The 20,844-nt window shown below is 37.3% G+C and overlaps 2 protein-coding genes across 4 annotated transcripts in view; both read left to right on the top strand.

The window, feature by feature from the left end:
- prkcea (protein kinase C, epsilon a) overlaps positions 1-4,371 on the top strand; it is a gene marked incomplete at its 5' end in the record, with an annotated part of 28,154 nt that extends 23,783 nt beyond the window's left edge. Inside the window, 2 exons of the mRNA XM_017310696.1 lie at positions 396-542; positions 1,714-4,371. Of these exons, the coding sequence (XP_017166185.1) occupies positions 396-542; positions 1,714-1,863 (297 nt within the window). The remainder of the gene's footprint in view (positions 1-395; positions 543-1,713) is intronic.
- A 92-nt stretch (positions 4,372-4,463) lies between these two features.
- epas1a (endothelial PAS domain protein 1a) lies at positions 4,464-15,122 on the top strand. Of its 3 annotated transcripts, none has more exons than XM_008437064.2 (9): positions 4,464-4,730; positions 5,510-5,676; positions 6,077-6,306; positions 6,382-6,469; positions 7,554-7,651; positions 7,731-7,894; positions 12,448-12,554; positions 12,640-12,808; positions 13,677-15,122. In XM_008437064.2, the coding sequence occupies exons 1-9, from the start codon at positions 4,705-4,707 to the stop codon at positions 13,738-13,740; spliced, it is 1,113 nt and encodes a 370-aa protein (XP_008435286.1). In that variant the 5' UTR covers positions 4,464-4,704; the 3' UTR covers positions 13,741-15,122. The 3 variants fall into 3 exon arrangements, with proteins under 3 accessions (XP_008435286.1, XP_008435287.1, XP_017166379.1); XM_008437065.2 differs by having other exon boundaries at positions 6,385-6,469; positions 13,677-15,121; XM_017310890.1 differs by having other exon boundaries at positions 6,385-6,469; positions 12,640-13,770.
- The last annotated feature ends 5,722 nt before the right edge of the window (positions 15,123-20,844 follow it).

The following is a 20,844-nucleotide window of genomic DNA, read 5'->3' as shown; positions in this document are numbered from 1 at the left end:
CCATCCATCCATCCATCCATCCATCCATCCATCCATCCATCCATCCATCCATCCATCCATCCATCCATCCATCCATCCATCCATCCATCCATCCAATAAACCAACCAATAAACCAACCATCCATCCAACCAAACATCCAATAAGCCAACCCATCCCTTCATTCAACCATCCGACCAAGCATCCAATAAACCAACCATCAATCCATCCATCCAGCCAAACATCCAATAAACCATCCAACCAAAAATCCAATGAACCAACCTTCCATCCATCCAATAAACCAACCATCCATCCATCCATCCATCCATCCAATAAACCAAACATCCAATAAACCATCCGCTCGCCCGCCTCCAACATGTCCAGCTTATTTTCAGCTCATCGTTCGTCTTTGTTTTCAGTTCATGACGAAGAACCCGGCCAAGCGTCTGGGCTGCGTGGTGAGCCAGGGCTGTGAGGAGGCCATCAAGACCCACTCCTTCTTCAGGGAAATCGACTGGGTTCTACTGGAGCAGAGAAAAGTGAAACCACCATTCAAACCCCGGATTGTAAGAAACCCACACACTTAGAAACAAATTGATTTTATCTGTGAATGCACACAGCTGGCTTAATGTGGCGTAACTTCAAGTTTATTGAGCGAAGTTAAAACAGGATAGATGCCATAGTAGTGTTGCACAGCTGTGTCTGCACTTATACCTGTAAAACCAGGAACACAGTGAATTGAACTCACCAAGACATCTGAGTAAAATTTTCATTTTGTGGATCTGAAAAAACACACTGAAGCCAACTTCAGGACAGTTAATAAAATCTCCTTAAGTAAATAAGTAAATAATAGATGTACATGTGAATAAAGCACATCATCCCTACTGTTAGGTAAGGTGAAGGATCTGTGTTGCTGCAAGCCTGTCATGTCAAATCTGCAATTGGATTTTTAAGGCAATTTTCTTGCCTTGAAAATGCAAAAAAAAAGTTTTGGTTTTAAATCAGAATTTGAATTTTATCAAATGGACAAGTAGTCTAAACATTATTCGCTAAGTATTGATTGCTCATTAATCTTGAATTGTGAGTTTTTAAAACTTAATACTGCAATTTAAACCAAATAATTATTTCACAATATGCAAAAATATTGCCCTCATCTAGTGGAACAATTGCACATTCTTATATTATTTAACTCACATTATTAAGTTAAAATAAGTACCTATTTAAAGTCCTCACTCCCGTTTATTTCTTCTTTCATTTTTTTTTATTTATTTTTAACTTAAAAAAATCTCCAAAGCTGATAAAAAGTTAGCACAACTTACTAATGCAAGTTTGTTTCACAAACTCACACTTTTAAGTTCAAAATCTAAAACTAGCAAGATTTATTTGACTTAGTAGAAGTTAGAAGCCAAAACTAAATGCGACTCAAACGTTTTGCATTGCAAAGATGCTTCAGGGATTCCTATTAGAATGCATCATTAACTCCTTGCAACACCAAGACTGCAAGTCTCCATGGCAACCAATTATTTTTTAAGGTTTTCACACATCTGCGCTAACATTGGTGCAGGAGGGTGTGTGTGTACCTGCTGCTGTCGTTGAGAGCAAATCAGAGTGGGACAGGCTTTTACTGTCTTTTGCAAAGTGCAGTTAGTCTGTTTGATCAGAAGGTGTTGCTGTGGCGTAATCTGTTAAGCATCAGGTTATGATAAAGTTTCAGAATTTGCTTCTTTTCTCTTGCAGAAAACCAAGCGAGATGTGAATAACTTTGACCAGGACTTCACCAAGGAGGACCCGGTGCTGACGCCGACCAACGAGGCCATCATCCAACAGATCAACCAGGACGAGTTCAAGGACTTCTCCTACTGCGCCCCGGAGGAGCTGCAGACCTAACACATACACACACACACACAYRCAYACACACVCACRCACACACACACACACACACACACACACACACACACACACACACACACACACTTATCAGACAACAGTAACGCCTGGCATGCTTACACTCAGCAGAACCAGAACACACTCTCTCACTCATTCGCACTGTCAATCTTTTCCTTTTAAAGCTCTTGGTTGATGTTACTTTTATGGAGCATTATTTACTTGCATTGTGTCGTTCTTGTTGCCTGGGTTTTATTATGAATATGACTATGACAATAAATATGAACACGCGCACCGCTCTCACACAAATGCACTCTGTTTAGACACATGGATAAACTCACACTGCTTCTCTAACCAGCACCAGCTCTCTCTCTCACTCACACACGCACGCACACAAACACGCACACACACACACACACACACACAGAGCGGCGGTGCGAAGGCTTGTACATAGCCTGTGTCGAGTGGCTGTATCGTGTCGGTATCGTCTGCTATTAAAGGGGGCGTCGTTGCGCATGGACAAGCACCCTTCCTGTGTTATTACTGTCCTTATTGTGGACCAGTTAGGGCCAAACACCCTTTTGTGCAATACCATGACTATCTATATATTTTATTGTTTGTTTGTTTTTTTTTCTTTAAAAATGTTTTGTTCTGTTGGATTTTGGGTGAAATTGCTTTGACTATCACACTCACTGTCCTCCTGTATTACGTACGGCGCCTTGCAGAATCATTCATACCCTTTTTTTTTTAACTTATTCACGTTTATTTTCAGGTGACAACCATAAATATTGATGTGGTTTATGTTGATTTTCTGTGATAAACCAACACAACATGAATCCATAAATGTAAATTGGAAGGAGGATGACAAATAGCACATTTGCACATTTAGAGGCTGACAATTTCCTTCGTTTTTCTTTGCAGAATTGCTCAAGCTAATTTCTATTACTGAGAGAATGTCTTCAAGTCTTGCTATAGATTCTCATTTAATTTTAGGTCTGGACTTTAACTAGGCCATTCCAAGACACGAATAGGCTTCAATCTAAACCAGTGCAGCTTTGGCTGTATCTTTAGAGCCGTCTTGCTGCTGGAATATAAAGTATTTTACAGCCTCAAGCTGTTTTTTTTCAAGTATTTTTATCTCCATCCAATGCATTGCCACAGAATTATGCTGCCACCACTATGTTTTATGATGGAGGTGTTGTTTTCAGTGTGATGTGCAGGAGGAAAATATCAAAAAGGAACATTTTGGGCACAGATTGCTGTCTACGTGGTTTGTAGTGATAGTAAAAACCACAAACAGAAATTCTTCTGCCTATTGTTCAACAATGGCTTCCTTCTTGCCCTAAACGTGGTTTCTACTTTTTGGAAACTTCTTGGAATACTCTACTTTGTTTAGCCGTAAAGGGGGATGACTTTTCTGATTTTTATCTGTCAAATATTGTGAAAGTGATTTATAATTTGCTTCTACTTTGCAGTGATGCAGCTTTGTGCTGGTCTGTCGCTTAAAATCCCATTGAAATACGTTTGAAATTGTTGTGAAATGACAAAGAAATATGGAAACCTACCAGGGGCGTGGATGCTTTTTCCAAGGCGCTGTATGTACAGTGAATGTTACAGGCTATCGAACTAATTATGTGGAGCAGAGTGTTACAGGCGGCCTGTGTAGCATTAAAAAAAATACTCCGGTGTCCAACTGTTTCATCCGTCTGTTAAGTTTCAGAGACCTGCCGGCCGGTGTGAATGTGTTGGCCCGTTTCTTTCTTTCTTTTCTTCAAGTATTGTGAATGTACATTTTTGTGTGCATGAATGTGTGAACTTTAATCTCCTCCACGTCGTGCTCAACTTTTTGTTTTCTGCATTTCTGTATCTATAGCAACCACCAATGTTTTGCCCATCTTCCCTTTTGGCAATTCCTCTTTTCCCTGCTTCTCTTTGTCCCTTTCAGCCAAAAACTGCTCTCACTTTTGCTTTATTATTATTATTTTTGTTTTTCAAAATGGCTTTTCTTTCTTATTGCTGTCTTTTTTAATTATTATATTAATTATTATTATTATTATTATTATTATTGTAAAGTGTATCTGGAGGATGAAAAACCTTTATGTGTAAAACTATAACTATACCATTATAGGTCTGTTACAGCCGGTTGTTAGGAAACTTGGTGAACCAGCAGCTGAATTACCTCTCACTTCAAACACGCAGCACTCACTGACTCTCCCCTTTGCTCACCCTCTCTTCCTCCTCCTCCTCCCCTTCACTGTCTCTCTTTCTCTGAACCACACACGCACACACAAAGAGGGACGGTTTGTCGCGTTTCTTGTACAGCGATCTGAAGACGGGCCGGTTTGCTTGTCTGTGCAGTAGAGTCGGTGTGTAGTGATGCTTTGTGCACCCAGGGGTATGGCTGTTCCTGGTCACTCTTATCTTTTACTCTGTGCCAAAAATGTAGTGCAACAGCCGGGCTAGTCCCCCGTCTGGTCTGATTCCAATAAAACACTGAGCTGTCTACATCCATCCCAGACGACTCTGTCTGCTTTTTTTCCCCCCCTTTCTCTCCTTTTTTTGTTACTATTATTTCCTGCTGTTGCACTTTGGAGTCAAATCTGAGGGATGCTGAGAAAGTTTGAAGCCTGAAAAGGGAGGAGCGGAAGGAGGGGATAAGGTGATGCTTTTCCTGGCCAGCCGACCAATCACAGCTCTCGGTCTTTGGAGACCTGCTTGACTGTTTGCATGTAGGAGGTGAGAGGTGACAGTCACTGGAGCCAGGACAGCTCATCTGTGCTGCAGGGAAACCTCTGTTAGCACCATTGCCGCCATGCCGCCAATCGGGGAACTCCGCAGGACGCAATGACGGCCGACAAGGAGAAGAGACGGTAAACCTCTCATTTTCTGATTTCTGTTTTTTTAAATCTGGAGGAAATTAGAACAAGAATAAGTTGGCAAAGATCTGAAGTTGGATAAAAGAGAAGTCTTATTCGCTTCCTCACTTGTTGAGAAATTCGCTGCAGTTGTTTTATAGTCGAGGTCGCAATGTGAGCATTTTTTATTTTTAATCAGCCAGTGTCAGTGTTTTTACTCAACGTATTTACTTATGTAACTTGCATAATAAGGCAAATTTGACAAGTTAAAAATATTCTGTATTCCGCTGTTACATGAACTCAGTAAACTACAGTTCATGTAAATTCTGAACTTCTGTTTATTCTTATTTTTTTCAGATTTTTGTGAATTTATTTAAAAATAATATCAATTTGCTTTAAATTAAAGAATGTTCCATATATATTGTTAGTATTTACATGGTTTTTTTATTCTCTTTTGCCATCTTTGTTTAAATTATTAGAATTAGTTATTGTTTTTATTCATTTTTATCTAATTATTTACCAGTATGTATGTTTAGGTGTGTATATAGTCACACTCATAGTTTTTCAAYATCTTTTTTTGTGTACTCCAGTAACCAAGCAATAATATTTTGTTGCCTTTATCCAATRACAATAATAAGTTTTTTGTCGACTAAATTCTTTATACTTTATAGTTTCTTACCTGATTGCCCCTWATATATTATTATTACTGATATTATTTCTTATTGATGGTATGAAATGTGATTTCTTCTCGATGTAAGTACTCAGTTTTTCCCCCTGGTGTCTGCCACGTGCAGCGCGATCAGCCGCGAGGCGGCCCGGCGGCGGCGGCGCGTGGAGTCGGACGTGTTTGGTGATCTGTCCCGCCTCCTGCCRCTCCAGCCCTCCGTCAGAGCTCATCTGGACAAACCGTCCGTCATCCGCCTCACCCTCAGCTACATACGCATGCAGGCGCTGCTCAAAGGTGAAAACACCTTGAAAAAAACCAGCCGTTTGTTGTGTTTAAATAGTCGAATGGAAATGAAGATGAAGTTTGGCTGCAGAGACCAATTTTTAAGAAATATTTCTTGACTTATGAGTTCATGCAAAAAAAAAATCTGACTAAATTCCTTTTCAGTTCAAATGAACGAAGGCAAATAAAAATGCATGATTCATCATTTATTACTGCCTGTAACCTTTTCTTGAAGAATAAAAACTGACAAAGCTTTAGGTGTCAGACTGAGGAAGTGCTACTTCACACCTGGAACAGACTCGCATTCATGTGAAATTTACAGAAATACACCACATCCTATCGTCTGCCGTTTGCATCATTCACAGCAGCACAACTTTCTAAAAACTCATCTCTGTTCCTGGGTTCGAAACAGAAACTGCCGGGTCGCACGCGGAGCTCGGACACGGCATGAGACACCGCCACGGAGGAGAGCCGCAGGACGGATGCCGGTTTGAGTTTGGGAAAGAGACGGAGGGGTTGAACCCGTTGGATGAAACCAGCATGTACCTGAAGATCCTGGAGGGATTTCTCATGGTGCTCTCCACCATGGGAGACATGATCTTCTTATCGGACAACRTCAGCAAGTACATGGGCCTGAGCCAGGTGAGTCTGCAGGTGAGAGGTTTTCTGGTGCTTTCTGCTTTTAAGGGTTTTTGTTTTTAACTCTTTGTTTCCTAGCAGACTGAGCTGATGGGGCACAACATCTTTGAGTACACTCACCCGTGTGATCACGAGGAAATCAGACATAATCTACGTCTGACTGCAGGTTGGTGTGTTTTAAAGCTTATCAATGAAAATCCCATTTCTTTTTTGGTGATCTCTTTCCACTGCAGTTTTTCCTTTCACTCAACTTTCCATCAGCATGCTTGAACATTGCTCTCTGTCAACAGCTGCCAGTTCCACTTGTAGAGTCTGATTTTATGCAACAGTTCAATAGTCTTCCAATGATTCAGTGCATCCATAATGCATTTTTTATTTCATATTCTAACTTTTTCAAGATGTTGAACTCTAGGTTTTCATTATCTGTAAGCTATAATAATCAAAATTGCCAGAAATAAATGCTTGAAAAACATCCCTTAGAGTGTGAAGACGCTACCTGATTTTCACTTTTTAAATTGAGTTACGGAGCCACACCTTTAAATAGACGTTCAATAAATTAGAATATTATTGAGAAGTCCGTTTATTTCACAAACTTTATCACCTTATTGATAACAATATTGTTGTGGTAACAACAATATTACCACATCACACTCTGCAAAAACTCTAAATCTTACCAAGTATTGTTGGTCCCGTTTGAAGTCCAAATATTTTAAGACAAAACTAACTTACAGGCAACGTTTCAGCAAGATATAGGAGCTTGTTTTGAGTAAATAATTCCTTAATATCGATTAAAAATAGTACTAGTGCTACTCAAATTATTTCACTGGTAACAAGACATTTTTCCCATGTTGTAGGTGAAATAATCTCCCAGTTGAACTRGTACTTTTTATCAATATTATGTAATTATTGACCTAAAACAAGCTCCCATGTTTCGCTGAAAAGTTACTTTAAGTTAAAATATTGGCATTTGAAACTAGACAAAAAAAAAATACTTGGTAGGATTTTGTGTTTTTTCAGTGCATAAATWAATTTTACATAGACGGATGTTGGAAAGTCTTTATTTCTGTTAGCAATGATGATTTTCCGCTTTCTGTTAATGAAAACGTAACATTTAATACAAGAGTATTACATCAGACCAATAAAATAAACAATTTTTAATGCAGAAATGTAGCATTAATCAAAAGTATGTTTAATACTTAAGATTTGTCAGTTTTCAAAAGTAATGMTCTAATTTATCTGTTCCTCTGGAGAACTTGGGTGCAGCCAGAAGAGGGATTTCGTCATGAGGATAAAAAGCGCTCTGACGCACCGAGGAAGAGTCGGGAACCTCAAGTCGACCACCTGGAAGGTCGGTGGTGCAGGTTCAGGCTTCCGACCCAGAAGTCGGGTTCTGGCRCAGCTGTTAACTCTGCTCTGCRTGCCTCCAGGTGCTCCACTGTCAGGGCAGAGTGAAGCTGTGCGCGGCCTCGTCTTCGGTGTCCTGCCTGCTGCTGACCTGCCGACCTCTGCCGCTCTCACACACGCTCCTCAGCACGCACACCTTCACCAGCCAGCACAGCATGGACATGAGGTTCACATACTGCGACCAGAGGTGCATAAATTCACCGCCGTTAGCCACAGCTTGTAGGATCTCAGTTTTCAACAATCCTCCTGCAGGTTTGAGTCACTTTAGAGAACATTACTATTCAGATTTAGGACTTAAATGGAAAAAAATAACATTAAATGTTGCTTTTTTTTTAACTCATGTATATATGAATGCTTTGCTTTTGCACACTATAAAGAACATTATTCAAATCACTTTTCAAATCACTTTATTATTAAATAAAAAAAGATGCACACATATGAAGAGCAAGTTTGGTTTTCACAAAAACTTGACTAATTTTACACAAGTTATGGCACAAGTCTAAGATGCTCCCAAATATTGAATTATTTTGTTTTTGTGACGTTCAGATTAAAATAAACGAAGTGATAGGATTAGGCCTGTCACAATAACTAATAAGTCAATTAATCGTATGATAAATTAAAGCAAACTCAATCATTTTCACTTGCATAATTTATCATTTTTCTTTTTTCTACCAAATGATAAAAATCTTCAGTCTGGTAATTTGGTCTCAACCTGCCCTTATTTTGAAGGACAGTTTTGTTTATAGAGACTCCATGATTGATTTTATTTGTTGTTTCTGTTTTGTTTATTTATTTTGGATATTTAAAATACTTTCCAGTCCCAATAGTAAATGTTGATCAGAATTTAAAGTTTATTGATCTTTGACAATATGTTCCTGCATTATTATTACTTGAAAATGGTCTCAGAACAACAATATTATCGTTTATGGCAGTAACTTCTGGGACAATTTATCATCCAGCAGAATTTGTTTTCGCGACAGGCCCAGCAAGGATTAACTTTGATTGAGTTTGAAAGTGTGTTTTGTTTTGTTTTGTGGTTCTGAGTCCGACCCACCTCTTGGTGGCAACCTCTGTCTTCACTGTGGTTAAGATGGTGAATTACGGTGAACATGAGGTTTAACAGGAAGAGGCCAAACTGCCTCKTGTGTCGAATTTTGGTGGTTAGTTTTATCTCTTGCATTCTGTCTCGCTCTATTTCTGTATTTCTACTTTTATTTGTCTAAATTTGTAGCTGTAATTACTTCCACATTTACTTGTTTAGTTCCGTATTGCTATATTTTATTATATCTACTTTTCTGTCTTTGAATAAGATGGGAGGCCTGAACCTCACCAGAACCTGTCAGGCTGTGACTAGATCTGAAAACAGCTACTTACATGACTGTTTATAACCGTAACATCACTTCCTTTTAAAGAACCAGGACATCCTGTTATACTAGTCTGAATATTTCTTTAAATAATTACTTCTTTCTCAGTCTGAAGCTTTTTTCCCATAGAGAAACATTGCAGTTWGTTAAAAATTAGCTATTAATTTTGGATGTGGCTCCAACTAACCACCAACTATATGAGGTTTTGGTGATAGGACAGCAAAAACATCATGGTTTATTTATAATAATTWAATAAAAGTTAGATATTACTAAGTACTTCCATTAAATCTCAAAGTATTTTTTTTAGTTAGCTGAAAAACCTAAATCAAGAAGAAAAAGTTTGACAATAATTTAAGAAAACAAATGAAACAAAACAAAGTAAAGAAACAAGTGCAGAGGAATTAACTAACATGGCAACCGTGAAACCCTGATAAGGTCAGAAAAAACACTTTACATTTTAACTTAAGTAGCTATCACCAAAATAGCTACTAAAATTATTCCTACTAACTTCCTTTAATGGAATTTTTTTAATGCATTTTTTAACTCAAATTAATTACTATTGCATCTCAAAAAGCATCAATAAAAATATTGCTGTGATCGCCTGAAAATAACGTCACTTAACCTCATGCTAAGATATGCAGATGTTCAGTCTGCACTGATGAAGTGCATCAGCTTATCTGGCCTGGCTTCAGCTGGAGGGTGACGACCTGCTGAATTATTCTCCAATTCAGCAAATAATTATTGCCTCATTTTGTCATTAATTCAGTTGAAAAAGTGAAAATGACACATTATGTAGCTTCTCCACAGACTGATTTATATAAAGCATTTATTTACGTTTATTTTTATGATTATGCCTAATACAGTTACCAAATAAATGAATCGCATTTTTTCCTTCCACTCAACTTCCTATTAGTGTTCTAGAGTACAGTTCTCAATGGCTTATGCATGTGACTTTTTTACCTTCAACAGTGGGTTTTTGATTGAAAATAAAGAGAATATTTTATATATTTGATTGAAAATAACAATAATTAATATTTTTAAATATAAAAACAAATGCTGATTTAAGCAATTTTYCCCCATTTTTTATGGATTTTCATGACAGAATGAAACTAAAAGTACAAATATTATTTATTGAAATCAATTTTTGTCTATCATTTATGTTTTCTTACATCGTTTTGAAAAAATATTAGCATCTCATTGGAAAAACATATTATCTATCCTCTTTTTGTACGTTTTTTACTTAAATCTTGAAAATTACATGTCGTCTTTTTTTTCTAAATTAGTTTAATTTTGTTACTCTGAGGGGGAAAATGGAAAAAATTTGGACTGTAGCGGTTGCAGATCGCTGGTGTCATGTGTCAGTGACTGTCGACCATTTTTTAGGTTACCAGATGTTTGGTTTTCCTTTGAAGTCTGAGTTTAAAGACTTAARCTTTAACCTTGAATTAAATTACTGAAATAATTTATCTTTACGACAACACTACAGTTATTATTTTTAACACTGTCACTTTATTCTTCAGCTCATCAAAATATGGATTATAAAATTAGAGTCCAGATCAACAGATTTTTAATGTGTTATCAGGGGAAATCTGCAATGAATCACCAAAATTAGCTGATCTTTGTTTTCCAAACCTCCAATTTTGTCCAAGAATTGAGAGGAATTTCCCTCCAGCGTGAAACAACAGGTGGAAGAGGGGAAGCAGTCCGCTACGTGACACGCTGGTCACCCTGCAACCACACAGAAAACTCCAGTCACTCCAGTTCCTTTCAGTTCAAGCCAGTAGAGTGCTACRTAGGAAACTTTGAAATTAATTGTTTTTTTCTTGAAACCACAACCCAGTCTTTGTTTCACATGATAAAATGAGACGATGAAGGAAGCACATTTAAGTTACGACAGCTGCAAAGTGAGCATGTGCAAAACTCAATAAAATTCAAACATTTTAATTTGATAAGCCTGAATAGAATCCAGTACAACCAGTAGCTATCAGACGTCATCTAGTTGGTAAATAAAGTAAATATAATGTAGATTTTAGTCTCCATCTGGTCTGTGAAGGCATCATCATAGGCAACAGATGGGTCAAATTAAAAGTTTTAAAGCAGAGTTACTCTAAAATAAATAATACCACAACTCCAAACCTACCAAAAAATGTCTGTCCACCAGCCGCTATGTCTCTGGTGGCTCTGAGGGAGCTGCAGAGATCCACAGCTCATGTGGGAGAAAGAATTCCACATCTTTTATATAATAATATAAATTCGTAAAATCATTTTTTTCTTTCTGATGCACTTTTTTATGTTGGTCTATCACACAAAATCCCATTTAAACATAGCAAAGTTTGTGTTGTGAATCTGTGAAATTCTTAAATATGAGCACTGTGATTATTGGTGTAGCAGCTTGTAAGTAGTCAGAAGAAATATTTCCTTCTGTTTTTGATCAAAATCTGTTATAATCTTTCCAAACAACAACCTCTCAGTTATCTTGTGTTGGATTTGCGCGTCACTATACTTGTGAAATTAAGCAGAACTAATATTTCCTCCGTCAGTGCTGAATGTGATGAAATTGCTTAAAAAGGAAGTAAAATTGTTACATGTAACACATGTCCGTGTCAATTTGTCAGGGCTTGTTCTGGATAAAATCAATGAAGTTGCTGAAGGTGTTAAAGGTTAAATTTGCAGAAGGTTCTACAAAAAACCTTTAAAAGTTCAATCTGCTCAAACAGTCCTGCAAAAACAAAAAGAAAATTGTTTCATAGATGTCATTGTTTATTGCATTACAACTCTTTTTAGTGTTTTTGACTGTGGAACGTTGTCTTTTTAAGGAAATAATTTAGAAAAACTTTGTGTTTTTCTAACACAGAGTTTAAAAAAACCTTGTTTTTTCTAAAATTTAAATTAAATTAAATTAATAATTTCATTTAATGATTAAGTCATTAAAATAATTGATAATTAAAATCATTAAAATAAAGTATAATCATTAAATGGTTTAATGATTAAAACAGTATTTAACCATTAAATTATAATTGAATATTAAAGATTCAATAATAATCCTTAAGACATAATTAAAGATTAATGTTAAATAATCTTTACTCAACATTAATAAAGATTATTTTTATATATACAGTTTTATGTTATATAAATAATCTGAGAAATTTCAAGAACATTTCACATTAATATGTCTGTTCTGGACATAGAAATCTAGAAAAAGCAACACGGCTTCTTTTTACCTCCCTAATTTTTCCTATTTCTGCTGCTCAGGTTTTGACGTTTTATTCTAAACCTTCAATTAAAAATGTTCAAAAAATGCTGCGTTCGTCTGAAAGTTTCAGTTTTGTGAAATAAATGAATCGTAAATGAATCTGGTGTGTTTGTGTTTGTGMAGAGTGACTTCTCTTCTCGGCTACCAGCCCGAGGAGCTGCTGGGCCGATCCATCTACGATCTCTGTCACACGCTGGACACAAGCTGCCTGAACAAAAACCACCTGAACCGTAAGCCCTGACACACATGCGCACACACGCGTACACACACACAAACACACACACACCTGTGTGACTGTCTCACCTGATCCTGCAGTGTGTCTGAAGAGCCAGTCGGTCAGCGGTCAGTACCGGATGCTGGTGAGGAGCGGAGGTTACGTCTGGGTGGAGACTCACAGCGCCGTCATCCCGGGCGTCCAGCCGTCCAGGTCCAGACCCAACCCCAGCCAGCCGCTCTGCATCCTCAGTGTCACCTACATCCTCAGGTGTGTTTAAAAAATACAGMTGATAAAACTTATAGATTAATTCTTCTTGTTTTTCCTTTTTCTGTTCATTTCTGTGGCTTAGAGGTACTGACAACTTTTAAATCTGAGAATTTACAAGACTAATAACAATGTGTTTTCATTTAGAAATGGTAAGACTGACACAACATTAATGGAAAGGAAAAGTTGTGGTGGAAACATATCTACAGGCAAAGGAGAAAGTAGTAAATTCACTCTGTACTCAGTYGGGTTTCCATTTGCATGAAGTTGGCCACCTACGTTTTTCAAATTACCTGAAATTTGTATCAAATGTTTGTGCTACATTTGTRCAAAAAAAATAAATTAGTATATATAAAAAATTWATAAATATTTCCAGAGGTCAACCAGTCCCCACACATRTACAAGATTAAACAAATTTTGKGTCAATCATCTGCACTACAAATGGTCTTGATAAAATGCAGAGGACTATGACCAGCAGATGACATGGATCCTTAAATCTGTACTGAAACTTCACACTGGACATTCATTTCCAAATGAAAATCAAAGCTTATTTTTTCATGAAAACAGAAATTTCTGTTGGTTGTGCATTTTTTCCTTCCACTAAGCTTTCCATTTACTTGTTYATATAATCTGTAAACATTCTGCTTCTCTGGCAGTGCCTTTTTGTGGCTTACAGTCAAAATCTGAGGTCAGCAGTATTCTTCTTGATTTTGTAGATCAAAACATAACATATTTTTAGTCTTTTCTGAGAAAATKAAAGTTCTATTTATCAACTAAATTAGCTTAAAATGTTTTATTAATGATATTCTAAAGGTGCTGAGAAGCATTTCTGTTGAATTGTGCCTTTAATGATGTCAGCTCTGTGTCACAGCGGAGTGGARGAGCCGTCTCTGCAGCTCTCTTTGGATCAAACTTTCCAGAGATACTTGAGATGAAATCAGAGCTTGAAGAAAAAAAATCTGCTGGGACCAAAACTCTACAAGCTTTTTTTTTTTAATGTATTATTTTCCCTAATATTATGTTTAATAAAATTTTACTTTTGTCTTTCCRAAACGACTTGTGCTTTGTTCTGCTTCTTACAATATCTCGATGCAAAGCTGTGACGCGCCTCCAGAAATTTGCTGTAATGTTGAGTTCAGTGGCGGTTCAGGCAGATAACCCTCCAACTTCTCCGTTTGGTATCGTAGTTTCATAATCGCTGCTGCAGACTGTGGTTGTCAGGCAGTTGACRGGGCGGAGTCACATGAAACGTGTTGACAAAAACAGGCTGTTTGACCTTTCCTTGACCTCCCTGGGTCTGACCGTGCTTCCTATGGGGTCGGCTGCTGGGCCACCTGACACGTGTGGTGCGTGCAGGACGCGCACACACAGATACGCACTCTGCTGATCAGGAGATGTGAGTAGATGCAAGTCGAAGCCGCAGCTTCCTGAATAGAGGCAGTCGACAGGAAAGTTCTCGTGGGAACTGCGTAAACTTTTTACCTCTCGACCTCTGAATGCACGCCAAGTTTCACTGTAACCGGCTGCAGTGCAGAAAAGAGAGAGAGAGAGTAGAAAATAGCTTCAGAATGAAATGCATGAAGATTGTTGTCAATAAATTAAAACTGTCATCTCAACCGATTTAAATTTGTTCTTGTGACTTCATCATAAGCGCCTAGTAGCTCTTCGGTAAACAGATCAGCAGGTGGAACGATATTTTTAGATCAAGGTAAAACGTAACYGAACCAAAACGAAAAAAAAMAACAAAAAAAGTCAGAATAAAGAAAAACAAAATACAGAATGTGACTATGTTGAAAAGCCAAAACAAATCAGAAATCCTTAAAATTCCTAATTTATTTTGGTCTTAAGGGTTTAATTATTTATCGTCTGGAATCTGAAGCTGTTCTTTAGGTTAAAGTTGCACCTTTTAGTGCAAACCATTTACCTCAGAACCACCACTTTGTCTTTATTTTTAGGATTTAAGATAAAGATAAATTCAATTTAACAAAAAGAGGATGGCTAGTTTTTTCTGTGGGGTAGAAAATAATGTAAATAAAAAAGCACAGATTCCAAACAAGAAAAACAGATATAAAAGCAAATTACTGCTACGTTTAGTGTCATTTTYGTGGATAAACAATGCAACTACTGCTGAAAAACACACCTTTAAAAACCTAATTGTGTCATTATATCTGTTTAAAACATTAGCTTGTTCCATTTAATGTTTAGCAAAAGTTATTAAGAGCCTCTTTGGAGGGTTCGAAGAGCCACAAACCCCTGACCTATCGGATAAAATACCTTTAAAATAAATAATTTTTTCTTGTAATGTGAATACTTTTGACTAAAGGGAAATAAAAACCGCAGGTTCAATTACCATACAATTTATATTAATGTGTAAGTTTTGTTTTCCGTAATTATTGTGGGAGGGTAAAAATGGAGGTCAGGGATTTCCCCGTAGAGGGCGCCAGAGATCTCAGTTTGAAACCGGAACTGTGAGTAAAATAATAATGCATTAAATATCTTGGTGAATTCTTCGAGAGTGATCAACAAATTACAGCAAATTATAATGTGTAATTGATATAACTGATTAATCATCGGACTTGTTAGTGTTTAGATGACGTTTGCCTCAATGTATATGTATATTTTGGTTCAGTTGGAAGTATAAGTGCTTAGTTTATCTTTCCAGACTGAGTCACAGTGCGGCATCAGAAGTGTAAAGTTCTAGCTCCACCTAGTGGTCAGATGGAGTTACTGAAAGCTGCGTTTTTCAAGATTCACATATATTCAGGAAACCCGGATGCAGAATAAACAAAGTGTTCATCTGATGACCTTCATCTAGCTCCTCTTGGACAGCAAAGGTACAATTTATTTAAAGATTTGTCTAAAAAAATGTTAATTTGCTGATTTGATTTGATTCTTTGTAATGCATCTGTGTGAATTAAATTACTGAAGTAAAGAAACCTGTCGCTGATATTCCAGTTTCCAGTTTATTAAGATGCATCTGTAGTAAATAAATGTATTCTATTTTCCGCTATATTTTGCCATCTTTTTTCAAATTAACAAAGCTTTTATTTGTAGGGATGAATGATTTATCATCTGCACAAATTATTGACAGAATACTATCACACATTAGAGACGTGTGGCGCTAATCTTCTCGCCCTTTGGCTTCTGCTGCTCAGCAGGTAATTCTGCAACGTAAAGCCATAAAATTAAACATGCGGCCTTCCTTTCTGAAATAGAAGTTGTATTGAGTAGAAATGGCGTCTAGGAATAAGTTTAAAACAACAAAAGTCTGGTCCTTTAATTCTTTAGAGGAAGGGTGTCCAAAGTGTGGCCTGGGGACCATTTRTGGCCTTTGAACTAAGTTTTGTGGCCCCAACTGCAGCTCAAAAATTATACAAATTTACTTGTTGAACTTTAAATTTTTATTCCGCGTGTAATTATTGTTGACATAATTTACTTGCAATGAAAAATGTTAATCATAACACAAATCATTTGTCTTTTCTCAACAATTTTTTTAATAATAACTTTTTCCAGACACTTTTACTGAAAGCCAACTTTCTAGTACCGAAGTCAGCTTTTATTTAATTTATTAAACTAGGTTAAATATAGCTAAAGCTTTGAAAGAAAGTGATTTGAATTCATTTTTTATAACAGAGTTTGAAAATGATAACTTTTATTTTGTGTAACAAAATGTGTAAACTCCTTTTTAAGTGTATGATCTTTCATAACATCCCTTTCTTACAAAAAAAAGTAAAATTTCAGTGATTTCAGTTTTTCTTATTATTTTCCCATGATTATTTTTGACTAAATGATTTTGAGACTAAGCGTTTGGCCACGCCTACTTTGGAGGCTTTGGACTCATTTGCAGATTTGTGCAGAATCATCAAGTGTGACTTTTTTATTTAGGAAAAACTTACAGGACCTTAATCTGATCCAGATTTTATTGTGCCGTTATTTCTGTGCATTTAAATGACCTCAAACTTCTTGTGGGGTTTTCACTGAAATAACTAAAATTGTCAACCAATTTTTGCAGGTTTCGTGCATGAAAAGGCCTGATGAGCACAAGGACGGGGTGCGCAACAGATGAGGAAGCAGCGGTTACTCTGACAGCTTCAGGATGTAAAACTGAAAGAATAAAATGCCAACATGAGCAGATTGTGAGGCAAAAACCATTATTAAGCAAGCAGGAAGACGCTTTCTGTTCCACTTTAAACATGCATGTAATTCTGCTGAGCAGGCCTTTATTTTATCMTTCACACCACCCTCACCTGTTTTTATGCTGACCCCTTCCCTCCCCGTCACGCTCCTCCGGCTGGGTGGGAGTTGTCCGGCTGTCGGCCAATCAGWGGACGGTGTTCACCCTTTAACGTGAACACTGATAAATCAAAGTGTGTCAGTGAGAGAAACACAGAGAGAGGAAACGAGTGATAAGATTAAAACCAGAGCAGACAAGGAGGAGGCTCTCGTTCTGACTGGAGTGATTTTTCTAGGAGTTTGTTTTTCTTTGCTTTACATTTCAGAAGCATCTTTTGAAATTTGGTTGCATATTTATGGAAACCTTTAAGCCACTTTAGTTCATGTTCAGCAGTCATGAGTTAAAACGTTCTGCTAGTTATATTGAGTTGTGATGAACATAAATAATTTCAGCTTGTATGACAGCCTCMCTTCTGTCTCTCTGCCTCAGGGCAGCTGTGGCTACAATGTAGCTCACAATCATCAGTGCGTGAATGTTGTGAAAGTCGCTTTGGAGTCCACTGACTTGATAAATCACTATATAAATGCAGACTATTTGTTTATATAGAGCCAATACACAACACACGTCATCTCACTTAGCAAAAGAAAGTCATTTTAATCTATGGGTGGGCAATATGGACTTAAAATGTCATCACGATATTTTGAGATTATTATTATTTCAATAAAAGTGATTATATCAACTATTTATTMATCATTTTTAGGTAAATAACCACAAACACAAATATTGCTCTTGAGAAAYATTCCCATTTGTAATATGCTGCATAAAAAATAWGRTTTGTATCACTAAGCTGCACGCAGTAACAGCATTTAATCCTATTTTTCAATTTATTAATATGTATTGATATTCTCATTGAGCAAACAGTGGAGAAAATAGTAAATATTTAGACGGATTTGAGGTTAAGACTTTTTAAGTCCTCCTGAAGTCACAGCTAAGCAGAATGCCTAACCAGATGTAGCTTCTACAAAGGGTGAGGATTTAAAAACTGTACACTTCTGAGAGCCAGTGTGTGCATATATTTGGGGCTGTATGAATAATTATGACCCTTCGTGAAGGCTTGTGAATTCAAACTTGAATAAAACCCTACAGGTTGTTATAAACTCCTGCTCTCGTTGAATGCATTTAAACGTCTCACGTCTTCCTGACGACTTTCTACGTCATTGCATCTTTTTGCATCTCTGCAGGATGCGTTCACCCCTCGTTTCCTTTACATGCTGCTTGTCAGGCCTCACTTTATCTTTACTGCTGTTTACTTATCTGCTTGAAAGAACAAAGGCAACAAACACATGAATGTCTGAAATGTATGTGCTTTCTCTCTTGGTTTTCATAAGAAAGGTAAATTGTGTGGTTGTTTCATCTCCGTCTAAAGTCAGGATATCARCTTTTAGAGCCGATAACGTTTATGATCACTTGGACGGGAGATAAGSTGCAGCATTATTGCATTAATTTAATGAAAGACTCGTTTGTACATGAATGACTGGACATAAAAGATKAACTTCAAACAGATCTGAAGCCTGCATGTAAAAGTCCCAGCTGAGCCATGAARCCTGWTGTGTTTCATACAGTGTTGTGTAATTGTGCACTTGTTCTGCTGTTTAGCCACATGGRCTGATATTTGCACTTGCATCCCAGGAAATGAATCTAATCTTATCGCGTGTGCAGAGTCCACAGGTGCAGGTCTGGGGTCAGGGCCTCATGCAGACGCGCTCAGCACTGAGCGCYATGTTGACCAGTTGACGACTTATCCACAGGGTTGTGCTTCAGCCTGAATGAACAACCCCATGTTCAGCAGCATGCATGCACTATCTGTTACACTGTTGCTGAGTCGGTGTCTTTGTGAGGCCTGTTTTTATTTCTGGATGATTACAGGCAGGCCGAAACAGATAACACTGATCTACCAGCATCTGCAATTATATGTGAAGATAATCTGCACCTACAATTCTCCAGAGACAATTAAAAAGCTTACTGGCTGATCTACTTAACTACTGCAAAGATCAACTTTGCTTCATCGCTGTAAAAATGGCATATATGATCAATCGCTTCTCTTTTATTCACATAAGGAACATAATTTCTTGCTTTTGTTGCTGTAAGTTTCTTGTGCGACAATTTTTTTAAAAGGATTTTACATAAAATCAAGAAAATTATGGACCCCCCGCCCCCTTTACCAGATTGTCTTAGAAAAACAGTGTCTTTAGTCAGGGGCTTCTTCAAATTTGCTGTAATACAGACTGCTACAGGAGATCTTTCCTGCCCAGATCCATCACCATCAACTGATGAGTGATGCCATCACAACAATCAGACATCAGTTTAGCTCCTTCAATAATCATTTGTGCTAAATGGAAAGTTAATGACTGATGAGTGAAATCTGGACCTCTGCAGATCCAATCTAGCTGTGTCATTTACCCAACAGATCAGGGAAGTGCTGATGACAGCAGGCCTCACAGAGACCCTTTGATCAAACCACAAAGTACAAAACTTTTTCCCTTGTTGTTGCTCTAAGTAAGCTAATGAATGACCTGGCTACGGTACAAATAACAGCAGAAGGCTTTTGCCCTCAAACGAAGTATCTTGATCCAAATCCATATTCATCATTCATTGAAACATGAGTAATATTCAATAATATGATGGTTTATGGGTGCTAAATAGCCAAGCCTTCATGTCTCCTAAGGGAGACTTACTGCATCTGTTGATGCCCCTYTAATCAACAATCATGTAATATGAAGRCCACATCAATTTGGAGTACCTTTTTGTAAAGTTACAGKCAAAAAGCAGTCATTTTGGCTATTTAGTCATGAAAGCAAAAAAATGGAGGTGTATTTTTAAATTCTTATTTATTAATWTATTGATATCAACATTTCAAACKAAGTATTAGCAATTAAATTGCTAATAAAAAAGTTAAGATATTAAAATTCGATATAAATATTTAGTTGGCAAGCTAAATATTAAACTTCAAACAAAATATGTAGTTAATAAGCTAAATATTTAACTTCAAATTAAATATTTAGTTGCTTTTAGTTCTTTTTTATTATTAATTTTATCACTGGGTAAGAAGATTTTGAGCGTGTCATTGAAAATGTTTTTTGGAAAACGTCGATCATGAATGCTTGATTATTATTGGTCCAAATTTGACGCAACTTACGTATGGGGGCGGGGCATCAGTCAATATTTTCTCCTTATGGCGGACAACAGAAAGTATGACAGTGGAGCGCAGAACAGAAAGGGAAGGGAACGAAAAATAGACAACCGCGGCAAAGATGGTGAGGAAGAAAATGCCCGAGCTTACGGGCTTTTTTAAAAACCTCTTAGCGGAGATGAAACAGAACCATCGTCCTCAAAACGTTAGCATTGCTAACAGCGGCACTACGATCCCGCCAGATCCTGGAACTGYGGCTGATCTGGCAGTGGAAACGTGATCTTCTTCGTCAGCTGCGGGCTTATTGGGCTGAACAAGGACAGGGGATCTGTCAAAAATATGGATGTTAACTTTCAAGCATCTGAACGGGTGTGCAACTCTTCTCCAAGTCGCACTTCAAACGTAGGCTCGCAAAACGTGAGTACATTCAAAGTCAGTGGCTGCTAGTCATCAGTCWTGATTTCAAACGTCCTGGCGCCGTTCAGTTTGTCACCTACTGCAGAAATCGACCCAAAATCTTCTGCGATCGACGTATTGAGCACCCCTGCTCTAGCATAACACGAAAGGTTCAGAAACAATATGAAATGAGGGGGGGTATTTATTAACTAATTAAGTCGTGTTTGACTTAATCAAACACGATTAAGTGTTTGATTAAGTGCTAGAACTGATTAGTTC

This window comes from Poecilia reticulata, linkage group LG19, assembly GCF_000633615.1.
Source record: "Poecilia reticulata strain Guanapo linkage group LG19, Guppy_female_1.0+MT, whole genome shotgun sequence".
NCBI lineage: Eukaryota > Metazoa > Chordata > Actinopteri > Cyprinodontiformes > Poeciliidae > Poecilia > Poecilia reticulata.
The sequence above is the reverse complement of the archived record's forward strand: the minus strand, read 5'-3'. Positions and strand labels throughout refer to the sequence as shown.